Source organism: Dipodomys ordii, unplaced genomic scaffold (genome assembly GCF_000151885.1).
Source record: "Dipodomys ordii isolate 6190 unplaced genomic scaffold, Dord_2.0 Scaffold29, whole genome shotgun sequence".
NCBI lineage: Eukaryota > Metazoa > Chordata > Mammalia > Rodentia > Heteromyidae > Dipodomys > Dipodomys ordii.
In genome coordinates this window covers 4,549,608-4,563,499 of record NW_012267245.1, presented here as the reverse complement: position 1 = coordinate 4,563,499, position 13,892 = coordinate 4,549,608, and the positions used below count along the sequence as shown (strand labels likewise).

At 50.3% G+C, this 13,892-nt stretch overlaps 1 protein-coding gene across 5 annotated transcripts in view; it reads left to right on the top strand.

Moving 5' to 3' along the window:
• Trpc7 (transient receptor potential cation channel, subfamily C, member 7) overlaps positions 1-13,892 on the top strand; it is a 104,886-nt gene that overhangs the window by 86,938 nt on the left and 4,056 nt on the right. For 4 of the 5 annotated variants that reach the window (XM_013016042.1, XM_013016041.1, XM_013016038.1 and 1 more), the window contains 3 exons: positions 7,384-7,579; positions 9,409-9,630; positions 10,222-10,302. In XM_013016042.1, coding sequence (XP_012871496.1) covers positions 7,384-7,579; positions 9,409-9,630; positions 10,222-10,302 — 499 coding nt within the window. The remainder of the gene's footprint in view (positions 1-7,383; positions 7,580-9,408; positions 9,631-10,221; positions 10,303-13,892) is intronic. The other variant, XM_013016039.1, reaches the window with a different exon arrangement.

The following is a 13,892-nucleotide window of genomic DNA, read 5'->3' as shown; positions in this document are numbered from 1 at the left end:
CACACACACACACACACACACACACACACACACACACACACACACACACACACACACACACACACACACACCTGGCCTAGGATTGCTGTTCTGAAGCTGGAGGTGCTCTGACATTGAGTTGAAGACCTTTAGCAGGCAGAAAGGCATGGGAATAATACCAGCATGCTTGAGCTGCTCCTGGTGACAGGCACGGGTGCCCGCTGTGCGAAGGACAGGCTGGAAGGGTGAGTTGGAGGCTTGCACTTGGCCCAGGCCTGGCGCTGGGAATGGAATCCACAGACAGGTGAAAAGCCAGGTATTCAGCTAATAGTCACAGGAAGCCAGGATGCCTGCTAATGTTCTACAAGAAAGATGGAGGAGCCAGGTACCAGTAGCTCACGCCTTCCATCCTAGCTACTCAGGAGGCTGAGATCTGAGGCTTGAGGGTCAAAGCCAGTCTAGGCAGGAGAGTCCATGAGGCTCTTATCTCCAATAAACCACCAGAAAACCAGAAGTGGTACTGTGGCTCAAGTGGTAGAGTGCCCACCTTGAGCTGAAGTGCTCAGGGACAGTGCCCAGGCCCAGAGTTCAAGACCCACAACCCACAAAAAAAAAAAAGATGGAGGGAGCTGAGCTAGCTGCACTGGGAGACAGGACAGGATCTGCTGCTTCACACAGGACAGCAACAGGGATGGACAGGAGGTGGATGCTAAGGAAGCAGAACTCAAGGCTCTGCCCGTACAGGGGCCCTGACAGTCAGCTCAGGCCAGATGGTGATTTTTTAAAAAAATCACAATGAGCTGTTAGGAAATAAGAAGCCAGGGCACAGCAACCCTGTGGCATAGAGGACATTGGCTTGCTGTCATTCCCTGTGCACAGAGAGCGCTGACCGTGTTTGCTGTAGGAATTGTGGACAGGAAGGAGCCTGCGGGCCCGCAGAGGACAGATGTCCTCCGGGATGCTGGCTAGCGCGGAGGCCTGGGCATCTCTCACAGAAAAGCTCAGAGGGCTGCGGGTTCTCAGTGTATCCTATTACATGTGGGAAGTTACCAACCCTGCTTTCTATCTTGTCAACTAAAAGCAGGCGTCAAGGTGTTTACCAAGCCCATTTGGATAGGGAACAGCCAGCACAGGGAAGTTCTGAGACTCGCTGGAGGAGGCCACATGGCGAAGGATGGGCTCAGTTCAGGCCCAGAGAGGCTAGTTAACTGGACAGGGCCTTAACGTGGCCAAACAAAACTGAGTTTTTACTGATTTTAACTCATTATTTTTGTATCATTCTCTAATAAATGATAAAACATAGATTCCCACACCCCTTTCCCGGGCTGTCTTAGAATAATTAAACCAATTACAACAGACATTATTCTACTGTCCTATGCTTGTATTTTCTCCTCATCTTCATTCATGAAATGAATCATAAAAGCCTAGATGGTTTTAGACTCTAGAAGAGTTGAAATCCCACAGTTTCAAGGCAAGAGACTTGATATCAGAAAGATGCCCTTTGGACATTCTCCAGCATGAACCTAAGGACGCCATCTTGTTCCCCTCACTGACTACAGACTTCCTGCCTTGTTATCTACTAAACTCCAGTTCTGGAGTGGAAGTAAATTTGAAAGTCATTCCTCAAAGAGACAACATAACAGGAAACTGGATTGCACAGGGGGCCGTGGGAGATGGAAGAAACCAAATTAACAATGGCTGTGTAGGCCTTAGAAAAGTAAGAGGTGTTACTGATGGCTAGCTTTATGGAAAGCTACCAATGCGAGTGATTGCTCCCTATAGAGGCCTTTCTTGTGAGTTGGTTGTAGGTACAAGAGGCCTTCATCCAGATGCTGAAGCCTGTTGTACCTAAGGAAAATAATAATAAACTAATCCAAGTAATAAAATCAGTAACATGTATTGTCCAGTTGGCATGTATCATGATCATCTTACTATGATTTATTTAATCCTCAATGACACCATAAAGTGGAGATTGTTATTTTCCCAATAAAGAAGAGTTGTGGAGAGGCTAAGTTATTTGTTGACTCTAAATTTAGGGTCCAACCTAGGTTGGCCTGGCTTCTGAAATCTGTCAGAACCTGAACAGATACATCAGCAGCCATTGACACTAGGGTCAGGAAACGGAGTCAAAATGTGAACCAGAGATGTACTCATCCATTCACTCATGGAACAGACATTGGATCTGGTGAGCACCTTTTGTGGGGTCAGGTTCTGTGCACAGTCTCAGGGTGAAGACACAGCTTCCAATCTCAGTGTGTTCTGTGTGTGTGTGTGTGTGTGTCTGTGTGTGTGTGTGTGTGCGCGCGCGCCCATGGGCACGCAAGCGTGCGCATATGCCCACGTGCACATACCTTCCATTACTAGGGCTTGAACTCAGAACCTGGGTACTGTGTCTTTGCTCTTTTGCTCAAGGCTGGCATTCCACTAATTGAGCTACTTCCCCACTTGCAGCTTTTTGGTGGCAAAGGAGATAAGAGTCTCACGGACTTTCCTGCCCGGGGCTGGCTTCAAACTGCGATCCTCAGATCCCAGCCTCCTGAGTAGCTAGGATGACAGAAGTGAGCCACCAGCCCTGGCTCTTCCAGGGGGTGATTTAGAGGAGAAAGGCCTTGCAAGGCCACAGCAAGAGGACGTTCAGATGTCCTCAGACATTTGCCCAACACCCTTGACCCTCCTCAAGCCTCGTCTGATTACCCTCAGTGTCTGGCAAACACATCCTGCCCCCTCCCTGCCTCCCACCACAAGATCTGTCCCCATTCCAAGCACCCTCCTCCATCCACCGCGCCAGGGTGGCAGGCGGGAGACATCTCTCCTTTGGAGACAATGCCAGCTATTGTCTTCTGAACTTGAGAAACAGCCTGTCGAGCTCTGATCCTCCTGCTTAATTTTAGCCTTCTATGTGCACATAGGTAGCTAACGTGAACTGTGGAGTGTGGGGAGGGAATCTGGCAGCCTAAGGAAGCAGTAATTTTCATCACCATCGCCCTAACCCCTGGTCTTGTTGATCGGTTTGTTCTCTGAAGCCCCGCATACACACACGGCCTCTTCAGGCAACCTGTTATTAAAGTCTCATTATCCAAGCGAGACAGACGTGGTAGAGCACTGACTACATTAGCCCCCTTTCTGCATGACAGATCAGTCTCAACTCTCCACACCCCCCACACACACACCCCCTCAGCCAGGGAGAGAAGAGCAGGGTGAATCACCGTCTATTCAGTACCACTCACCGGCGCTTTCTTCTTTTACTTCCTCAGAAGCACTTTCAGCACTTTGCCTACTAGGTTGGCCTCTCAACTCAACTGCACCCCTTCTACCACAAGCCAAGAACCCCAAATCACAAGACCGCAAGGGCTGCAGAAATCAGACAGAGAATTCGCATGAAATCAAGGGTCTGTGACCACCTTGCAGATAGATAGGAAGGCAAGGGAAGCTTATTCAGGAAAATCAACACACAGCCCCATTATTAACTTTCTTCAAGAGGGTTGTGCTCCGGGCAAGGTACGGGCACACAGACATGCGTGCTTAAAGCTTTCCTGCAGTCTCTCACCAAATCTATTCTTTAGAGTAAGACCTCTGAAAAGATAGAAACACCATATCAACACCACCTGGTACATATTAATGTCCAAAAAACAACAGCAGCAGCCGGTGCCTGTGCGCATGCCTGTCATCCTAACTACTCAGGAGGCTGAGATCTGAGGATCACGGTTCAAAGCCAGCCCGGGCAGGAAATTCCATGAGACTCTTATCTCCAATGAACCACCAGAAAACAGGAAGTGGTGCTGTGGCTCAAGTGGTAGAGCGCTCATCTTGAGCTGAAGAGCTCAGGAACAGCGCCCGCCCAGGCCCAGAGTTCAAGCCCTACGACCAACAAAGAAATAAAAAAAATACAAAAAGAAAAAAGAAAAGAAAAGGAAAAACGAATCGAAGTAATAGCCACTGTTTAGGGTACATGGACGCATCCACAGGATTTATAATGCACCATGCTCATAGCCAGTGCGCTGAACTGCAGAGATTTGGACCCAAGCATGTGCTTTGGCTCTGACTCCTCCAGCTACTTGTGGGGCCTCCTGTGATTGGCACGGCCGCCACCTCTAGAACCAGGGAGGGCGGGAGGATGGGGGAGCCACGGGCTGCCCTGCCTGTCCGTCAGGAACCTCAGAATTAACCTTGGAACGAATGAGTTGACGGTAGGGGGTGTTTTTATGAGGCAAGTGGCTTCCCATGCCGCATCAGTGGAAGCAATCTCTCCACGCGTGACAAGGCTTCTGCCCTGGGTCCCTCAGCTGCCGTACACTGTGGGTGGTGATTAAGGCCTGACTCAGAGTGCCATAACCGTTCTGGACCTTTAGGGCCAGCCCCAGGGCCTGAGCCTTAGGATCAGAAATACACTATTGACTTGTTTCCACCGCCCATCTTCTCTTTAAGAATACAAAGGTCACGGGAAGACAAGTACCAGGGCAGAGAGGGCCAGATTTCATTTATTTCCTGCCATACAGGAAACCTGAAAAATGACAACAGCACGGCAGCGTGGGTCAGCTGTGGTATTCTTAGCACCATGAAAAGCCTCAAGTCTTCACTGAAATGTTTGCCCTCCCTTTTCTCCTCTCTGCCAAATTGCCTGTTGCGTCCATGTTGATTGATAAGGGTTCTTTACATGAGGAGGGTATCATCCATTGTGTGTCTAACATTGGCAAACACAAGATCTTTCTTCAGTCTCTTGCCCTATATTCTATTTATTTATTTATTTGCTGGTTGTGGGGCTTGAACTCAAGGCCTGGGCGCTGTCCCTGAGCCTCTCTGTGCCCAAGGCTAGTGCTCTACCACCGGAGCCACTGTGCCACTTCTGGTTTTCTTGAGTAGTTCATTGGAGATAAGAATCTCATGGGGACTTTTCTACCCAGGCTAGCTTCAAACAGCAATCCACAGATCTCAGCCTCCTGTGGAGCTAGAATCCTAGCTCCTCAGGCGTGAGGCACCATCGCCCAGCTTTTTTTTTTTTTGAGGGGGGTTCGGTTGTGGGGCCTGAACTCTGGGCCTGGGCGCTGTCCCTCAGCTCTTCAGCTCAAGGCTAGCACTCTACCACTTGAGCCACAGCGCCACTTCAGGCTTTTTTCTTTTTTTGCTTATGTGGTGCTGAGGAATGGAACCCAGGGCCTCGTGCATGCAAGTCAAGCGCTCTACCACTGAGCCACCTTCCCAGCCCCGATGGCAAAGTTTTAAACCCATTTTCTCTCATGGAAATGTGGAAGGTTTTTCCCTGGCTGTGATCTTTAATTGCTTGCTTCATTTAAGTGTCAGCCAACTTGTCTGTGGGCGTCACAGGGTAAGAAATGGAAAAGGCGTTTGGGGAAAGTGTCTCCCTGCCCCGGTATTATCTTCTTAGCTTGTTTATGGCACATGCATAGACCTGGGCTGGTACCTGCCTGCCCAGCTTTCCCCTGCAGACCTTGGTCCTCTGCTTTTAACCAAATCCTGCCTGGAAAGCAACATCTCTCGAAAGGTCACATCCTACTTGTATCCTTCCATTTGAAGATTTGGTACTCATGTGGTGATTTAGTATTCTCTGTGCTACTGCTTGTTTCCACCAGGGTGATAAACACCCCCCCCCCAAAAAAAATGTTCTGTATTGAGAGAATATGGCATTCAAAACCATGCATGGTGCCCTTTCCCACAGAACAGATGCTGCGTCTCACAGGAAGAAGCCACTTTCCCCCTCTCCACAACGGCAGGAGCTGGAGTTGTGCAGCAGTAGTCCGAACTGGTTATTGCTTCAAAAACCCTCCAACCTAAGTCCTGCCAACACTGAAACGAATTAAATGTTGCAGACTCGCAACTGTAAAAGAAATAAGAGCAAGCCAGACACCAAGGGCTCATGCCAGTAATCCTAGCTACTTAGGAAAGCTGAGATCTGAGAATTGTGATTCGAAGCCAGCCCAGGCAGGAAAGTCTGTGAGACTCTTACCTCCAATAAACCACCAAAATGCTGGACACACAGGTTTGGCTCAAGTGGTAGAGTGCCAGCCTTGAGATCTTGAGTTCAAGCCCCAGGACCGGCACAAATGGATACACATATGCATGTGTGCACGTGCACATACACACACACACACACACACACACACACACACAAACACACATCCTTGTCCTCTCACAGAAGAACTTTAAATTCATGCAAATCAGGAGTGGATTTTTTTTAGCACAAGTGAGGAGTACTAGTATTTTTATACATCTTGTCAACTAAATATCAGTGTTTGAGAGACACTGGAGGCGGCGGGGGGGGGGGGGGAATGAGATGGAGTGAATCCTAGCCATTTGTGGGTGGGGGTTGAAAACCTGAAAGGTTAAATAATAAGAGAGGGATCCCAACACCTTCCAGGCAAACTAAAAAGAAGTGCACTTTAGTCATTCTGGTATTGTCAGATACATCGGGGTGCTAAAACCATCTGGTCAAAATCCAGCTTTCTGACTCAATATTGGAAACCAAATACCGTTTTACAAGGTGGGGATGAGGGGATGAGCTTGGGCTTTGATCTTCTTATTTTTCTGTCAGTCCTGGGGCTTGAACTCAGGGCCTGGGCATAGTCCCTGAGCTTTTTTGGCTCAAGGCTAGTGCTTTACCACTTTGAGCCACAGCACCACTTCCGGTTTTCAGGTAGTTAATTAGAGATAAGAGTCTCACCAACTTTCCTGCCAGGGCTGGCTTTGATCCACATCCTTACATCTCTACTCAAGAGGCTGAGATCTGAGGATCATGATCGGAAGCCAGCCCAGGCAGGAAAGTCTGTGAGACTCTTATCTCAGAAAAAAAAAATCACAGAAAAAGCCAGAAGTCGTGCTGTGGCTCATGTGGTAGAGTGCTGGCCTTGAGCAAAAGAAAAAAAAAAAAGCCCACAGATAGGGCCCAGATCCAGAGTTCAAGCCCCAGGAGCGAAAGGAGCCAGCCAGAGCTGTTCTGTATGTAGCGCGTGTCCCGCAAGTCCTATGCAGGAAGGTTTGCAGACGCCAGATCACTGCCTCGCTCCCCTTCGAGCTGGGCTGAGGAGACGTGCTTGAGGCTTTCTGAGTGTGCTTTCTGAGGCTGACAGAGTTCAAGAACGAACAGGCATTTGCCCTGATGTCTAATTTTAGATGCTTGGTTAATTACAGCAGGATAAAAAAAAAAAAAAGGTCCCTCAGCCAGGAGTCCCAATAAATAGACTAGATCGAGAAAAGAAACTGCTGTGTGTACTACTCCTGTGCGTCTTCTCGGAATTCACGACTGTCTCATTACTGCGGAGGGAGCACGCACACCCCATCCCAGCCCCTCTCCAGGGAGACCTCTAAGCCCCGGGGACTTGAGGGCAGCTTCCCTTCACAAAGCATGAGCTGATCCAACCTCACGAGAAAGGGTGGTCTGCTTCCTCCTAGGGTCGAAGAAAGTTTCAAAACCTTATTTTGGTCCATATTTGGCCTCTCCGAAGTCATCTCGGTGGTGCTGAAATACGACCACAAGTTCATCGAGAACATCGGCTACGTGCTGTACGGCGTGTACAATGTCACCATGGTGGTAGTGCTGCTCAACATGCTCATAGCCATGATCAACAACTCCTACCAGGAAATCGAGGTAAGGCCAGCCCACTGGAAGTGGGCTTCCCCCTTGACGCTGATCGCCAATCAACTACCAAAAGGCCACACTGGAGGTGTGGCTCAAGTGGTAGAGCCTGGATAGCACTCAGGAGAGGGAGAAGCCATGAAGTTGGAGGACCCCAGTCTGAAGTCAGCCCCAGGCAAAAAGACCCCATCTGAAAAATAAAGCCAAGAAAAGAGGGGGCGCTGAGGGTGTGGCTAAGTGATAGAGTTTCTGCGGAACAAGTGTGAGGCTCTGAATCTATCCCCCAAATTCTGACAAAAACAATATTAAAATTTAAAGTAAAAAAAAAAAAAACAAATTGGCCTCAAGCTGTTTTCTGAGGGTAGAGGTTCAAAGACTCTGTCTATAGAAAACACCACGGTACATTCCAGAATGGACACCAATCCCATTCCTTTTTTTCTTTTTTTTTTTTTCTTTAGTTGTGGGACCTAAACTCTGGGCCTGGGCGCTATCCCCCAGCTCTTCAGTTCAAGGCTAGCACCCTACCACTTGAGCCACAGCACCACTTCTGGCTTTTTTCTGCTTATGTGGTGCTGAGGAATCGAACCCAGGGCCTCAGGCATGCGAGGCAAGCACTCTACCACTGAGCCACCTTCCACCCCTCCAATTCCATTCCTATTCTTACTCCACCAGGGACAAGAATGTGGCTCAGACAGAGCAGAGTCTCGCTTTGTGTCCCATGAGTCACGTCCGCTGTATCTCTTAACAGCCACCCCCCCCAGCAGCATTCCAACCAATAAGAGCACCCTTGTATAGAAATACTTTGTTTTCCAATATGGTAGCCAATGAGCGTTTGTAAATGTGTAGCGCCTGAAATGACACGAGCTCAGGCAGACACGTGCTGTTGAGTCGAAAGTTCACACCGGCTTTCCAAAATTCAGTAGGCCAAGAGCAGGGAAAGCTGTATCGATAGTATTTTTTTCCAGTGGTCTGGGGATTAAACCCAAGGCCTTGTACATGCCACGCACACGTATGCCCCCTGAGCCACACTCCAGCCATCACTTCTATAATGATTACTTATGGTAAATAAGCATACTGGAACTAATGTCACCTGTCACGCTTCACTTTTCCTCATGTGGCCGATAGAGCATTTGGACTGAACTTCAGGGGTTTGCCTTTGTGTCTCCCAATGTCTCCCAATACTGGGTATTCGCTCATACTGTATTCTCTGATAGAGAAACAAACACCCGGAGGTCGTGCTGGGTGGTGAATCTGCTAGGGAGACTCTAAAAGCTAACAGATCACAAGATGAAGTGGTGGTGAGGAAAGTCCTCTGGTAGGCTTTGAGTAGAATAGATTGGTTTAAAAAAAACAAACAACAGTGGAGAGTGTGGGAGGATGGCTGGCTCAGGGGGAGGCTTCTCCACCATGAACTCTAAGGTGCAGAGAGCATCAAGCATGTTCAGGGGCTGGGCGCTGGTGGCAAATGTCTGTCATCCTAGCTCCTCAGGAGGCTGAAATCTGAGGATCATGATTCAAAGCCAGCAGGGGCAGGAAAGTCCATTGCCAATGAACTACCAGAAAACCGGAAGTGGCATTGTGGCTCAAAGTGGTAGAGCACCAGCCTTGAGCAAAACAGCTCAGGGACAGTGTCCAGGCCCTGAGTTCAAGCCCCACAACCAACCATCTTAGCAAAAGCAAGCCTGTATTTTTATGCCAGCTGTAGTGTGTGTGCATCCACCCCCCAAAACTCCACCAGAGGTCCACTCTCAGAACCCACAGCCTGCCGCTCCACCCCTCCCCCAGGACTCGGTGGGTAAGCGTGGCCTTTGACCCTGTGCTGTTGTCCCCTTGTCCCACAGGAGGACGCGGACGTGGAGTGGAAGTTTGCCCGAGCAAAGCTCTGGCTGTCGTACTTCGACGAGGGGAGGACTCTACCTGCTCCTTTTAACCTAGTGCCAAGCCCCAAATCCTTTTATTATCTCATAATGAGAATCAAGATGTGCCTCATAAAACTCTGCAAATCTAAGGCCAAAAGCTGTGAAAACGACCTTGAAATGGGCATGCTGAATTCCAAATTCAGGGTAGGTGACATCTGGGTGGCGGGACTAGGCGCGGGCGGTGGGTGTGGGTGTTGACTTGGACGGCAGCCCCTGGGGCAGCAGCGAGAGGGGGCCACTGCCTAGCAGAATGGCTGGGGCACATTGGCCAAGGCCCCACACAGCAGGGTCTGCCTGTAGTACCGGAGTCCCCGGGCTAGGACTACTGGAGGACACTTGGCACAGTTTGACCCCTGAGCCCCGAGAGGAGGTAACCCCTTAGTGGACTCAAGTGAGATCTGTCTACTCAGAAAGCATCTGGAGAAGGATTTGCGAGAGGCAAGTTTCCCACCCACTCTCTTCGGGTCCTGGAGACTCTCCATGTTGGTTAGTACAGGCCTAGGGGAAAGACACCCACATAATGTAACTCAGCGCCCCAAAGCGAGTGCGCCAGACGACAGTCCACAGCCCCAGAGAGCACCTTCCGGAACTACAGTTCCCAGGAAGAAGAATGTTCTAGAAAGCTAGACATCAGGAAGAACGTCACCTTCCAGAAGGTTTTCCCTACCGATAGTATAGTTCATGCAAGTCTTGCTATGTGTGGATACGTATGTGGTATCCCCCCTCCCCTTCCAGAAGACTCGCTACCAGGCTGGCATGAAGAATTCTGAAAACCTGACAGCAAACAACACCTTCAGCAAGCCCACCAGATACCAGGTGAGCACCCCCCCCCGAGACGCCGCGGCCCGGGGTTCACCCACGGTGCAGGGTCCGGCAGCCTCCCGCCCTCAGGGCACAGATGACAAGTATGTGTTGAACGTCTACTATACGCCAGGGGCCCTGTCACTTACGGGAGGACACGGACGCAGTTCCTAGCTTAGTGGCATGTCCAGGCTAGCAAGGGAGAGAGAGAGAGAGGAAGAATAAGAGAACACACGCACAAAAGACGCACCGTCTGATTGAGAAAGGAGCCAGGGAGGAACGAACAGGCCTCAGAAGTGGAGAAAAACTAGAGTCTCTGCTTTAGAAGGGAACCTTCACAAGGAGGAACAGAGAGATGAGGAGCATCTGTCTGGAAAGGTCCCACAGGCAGCCAGCAGGCAGCGTAGAGGTGAGAAGCAGGGCAGAGCTGACCACAGCACAGATGGGCAATAAAAGGTTAAGTTCTCTAGGAAAGCCAACGGGAGGGGCGTGGCTTCCACCTGGGGGTCAGTGAGACAGTGGAGAAGACACATGTCCAAGGTGCGCTGTGGGCAGATAGCCACTGAGACCGGACGCTGGGCTGGGCAAGGGGAGGGAGCAGCATGCGCTCAGGTAGACGGATACGGGTGTCTTCGCACCTGGTCTGGGCACTGGTGGCTGCCAAGTATGTGGTTGGGGGAATTAGAAAACGACCTTTGACGCTTGCAGTCCCTGCTTGGCCCCTGGAAATAAGTGCCAAGCGTCTGTATCCTTGTGAACGGGCTCCCAAGCCCGTGGTAAATGGTCATCACAAGTCATTGACTACAGAAGGGCTGGCCATGCTTTCCCTGCCTTCCTCACTCGCCACTGATCTCCTGTTGTTTGGGGGTTTGTTGTTGTTTTCGGTGGTCCTAGGGTTTGAACTGAAGAACTTACATTTGCTAGACAGGTGCTCTACTTCTGAACCCGTGTGTGTGTGTGTGTGTGTGTGTGTCTGTGTGTGTGTGTGTCTGTGTGTGTGTGTGTGTCTGTGTGTGTGTGTGTGTCTATATGTGTTTTATGATAGTGAGATTTGAACTCAGGGCCTTGTGCTCCATCCTGCTTGCTTGGCTGGTGTTCTAGCCCTTGAGCCATGCCACCAGCCTGGATTTTTGCTGATTCTGCCTGAGCTGGCTTCAATTCATCGGATCTCAACCTTCTGAGAAACTAAGATTACAGATGTGAGCCACAGGCACCCGGATTATACTACTATTTTTTTAAGATAGGCTCTTGCTTCCTGCCAGGGGCCTACACCTGGGTCCAGACCTTTCCTTTAGCCTCTTGTTACCTTTGTAGCTGGGATGACAGACATGCACCATCGCAAGCAGACTCTTCAGTATCATGGATTTTTCTCCCAGTGCTAGAATAGTGATCCTCCTATTCTCAGTTTCCAAGTCGCCAGGATGACCGGTGTGAGCCTCTGATGGCCTGGTTCATCTTGGTCATTTCTTAACAGACATAGCCTGGGAGCTGACCTGAGCCTCCCTCTGCACAGAAGCGCGGAGGTGGCGTGTTCCTGGGGCCATTTCCCAGGGGGGAGCAATTACAGATGTAACAGCTTCCAGACACAGATCTCTAATTCAATCCCTTCGTCTGTGTCTCAGAAAGCTGGCGGTGCAGCCAGGAGGATTTAATTGCACAATTAAGAAACGCCTCATTCCTCAAAGCACTTCTGGTTTTATCAGGCGACACAGGCTAGAACCTGGCAAGTCTCGTATGTAATCTCGCACCAAATTGGGAGCGTCCAGTTGGATCCCCTCCCGTTATCTTACAGCCCAAATCCTTTGGTCGCTGGAAGGACTTCTTTTTTTTTTAGTTTCTCAGCTTTTCCAAGAGAAGAATAGATTATGTGGGTCACGGGAAAGATAGAGCATCCTAATGGGTTAGGGCCCGATCTCGGCTGCTGAGATGAAGACTTCGGATACAAGAATCTCCTGTGCCGGGCAGGATGAAGAAGCCATTTTCCAATGGTCTCAGAGCGATCCAGCTTCTTCTATCAGCAGAGACTAAATCCTCCCTGCCTCAAATATCTCCCCTGCAACTTCAGCCGGAGCTGACAGACAGTTGGCAGCTTCAGGCTACCGACGACCTTGGAAAGCTTGGCTCACCTGTATTTTGTGAATCCAGAGAGAAAAGCCCCGGGCGACATATTCAAATCACAGACAAGAAGAAAGAAAGAAAGGGAAAAAGTGTGGGCGGGCGGGCCTCAGCGGCGCGGGCCGAGGGAACAGGAGGGACCCTTCGCTGGGCCCGGCTAGGTTGTCCCCGGTGGGTGATGGCTTCCTGTGTCATCCTTAGGGAACACTCTGGAAATCCCGCGTCTTCCCAGGGTCTCCTGGACAGCGGATTCTCTCTCCCCCGTGTCTGTCTGAGGCTTGTCTGCTCTACGCAGTCCTTTGTGCAGCCTCCCCCCCTCTTTGGAGAGAGCTTCCTAGACTCTCGGGGCCTTGCTCTGCCCAGGTTGCCAGGCCTCTGCCTTGTTGTTTTTCATGAAGCTCCTTTCTCATGGCTGCAATGTCCTTTCCAGCCTGGACAGGAGACCAAACAATGGGACGCAATCAGACTACTGGAGGGCTGGCGACCTCACACACAGCAGCTTCTACCCAAGTGTCCTCGTTTCTTGCCATCTAGAGAGTCTTCGCTGTAGAGGTCAAAGCTAGTAGCAGAGACAGCTTGTCTGCGCTGCTTCTTCTCTTCTGAGGCCAGGCAGTACTGGTCCACTGTCCACACGCTGCTCAGCGTCTCTGTGCCTGGGTCTTGAAAGAGGCTGTTTCCATTCATTCTATTCAGCCATCTTCAACCTACCATTCATGTTCCCCCCTCGGCGGTGCTGGTTCCCCCTGGTTGAACGGGGAACACCGCCTCTACCTGGAAAGACGTTCCACGCTTCCCCTCACCACCAGCAGCCAGAGAACGCCGGGCCTCTTGGCATCTGGGAACTTTGGCAACAACCCTTGGCTACCCACTGTGCAGCTGGTTTGCATCCACTCGAGTCCTCTTCTGCCTGAGTACTGCCGCTGAATATACCCATCTCCACGGGCAGGAGGCTCAGGGCAAAGCTCTTCTTTGTGAGCCAGAGGTGGGCTGCGGAAGACCGGCCGAGACTTCGCAAAGGAACCCACTCTCCCCCACCCTCCGCGGGAAGCGGAGGTCAGTGCAAGCAACGCCAGTCTCACGCACTTCTTCTTGCTCTCAAAAGGCAGCAAACTGTAACTAAGTCTGGACACGTGACTCAAGCGGTAGAGCACCAGCCCTGTAAGTGCGAGGCCCTCAGTTCGAGCCCTAGCACAACCAAAATATAATCTACCCATTCCATAACAGAGTCCATGGACAGGAAAGCTTTATATAACTTTTATAAGAGGAAGTGATAGAGAAGAAATGTTATATAACAAATAACAAAGATTAAAATTTATCTGCCTAGATCTTTTTCAAACTCACGTCAGCCTGCGAATGTGCCGTAGACAAATGCTCCTGAGTATTTTTTTATTCAGTGAGAATGACAGATACTTAGGTAGCTGCAGGGTGTGTGTGTGTGTGTGTGTGTGTGTGTGTGTGTGTGTGTGTGTGTGTGTGTGTGTGTGTGTGTG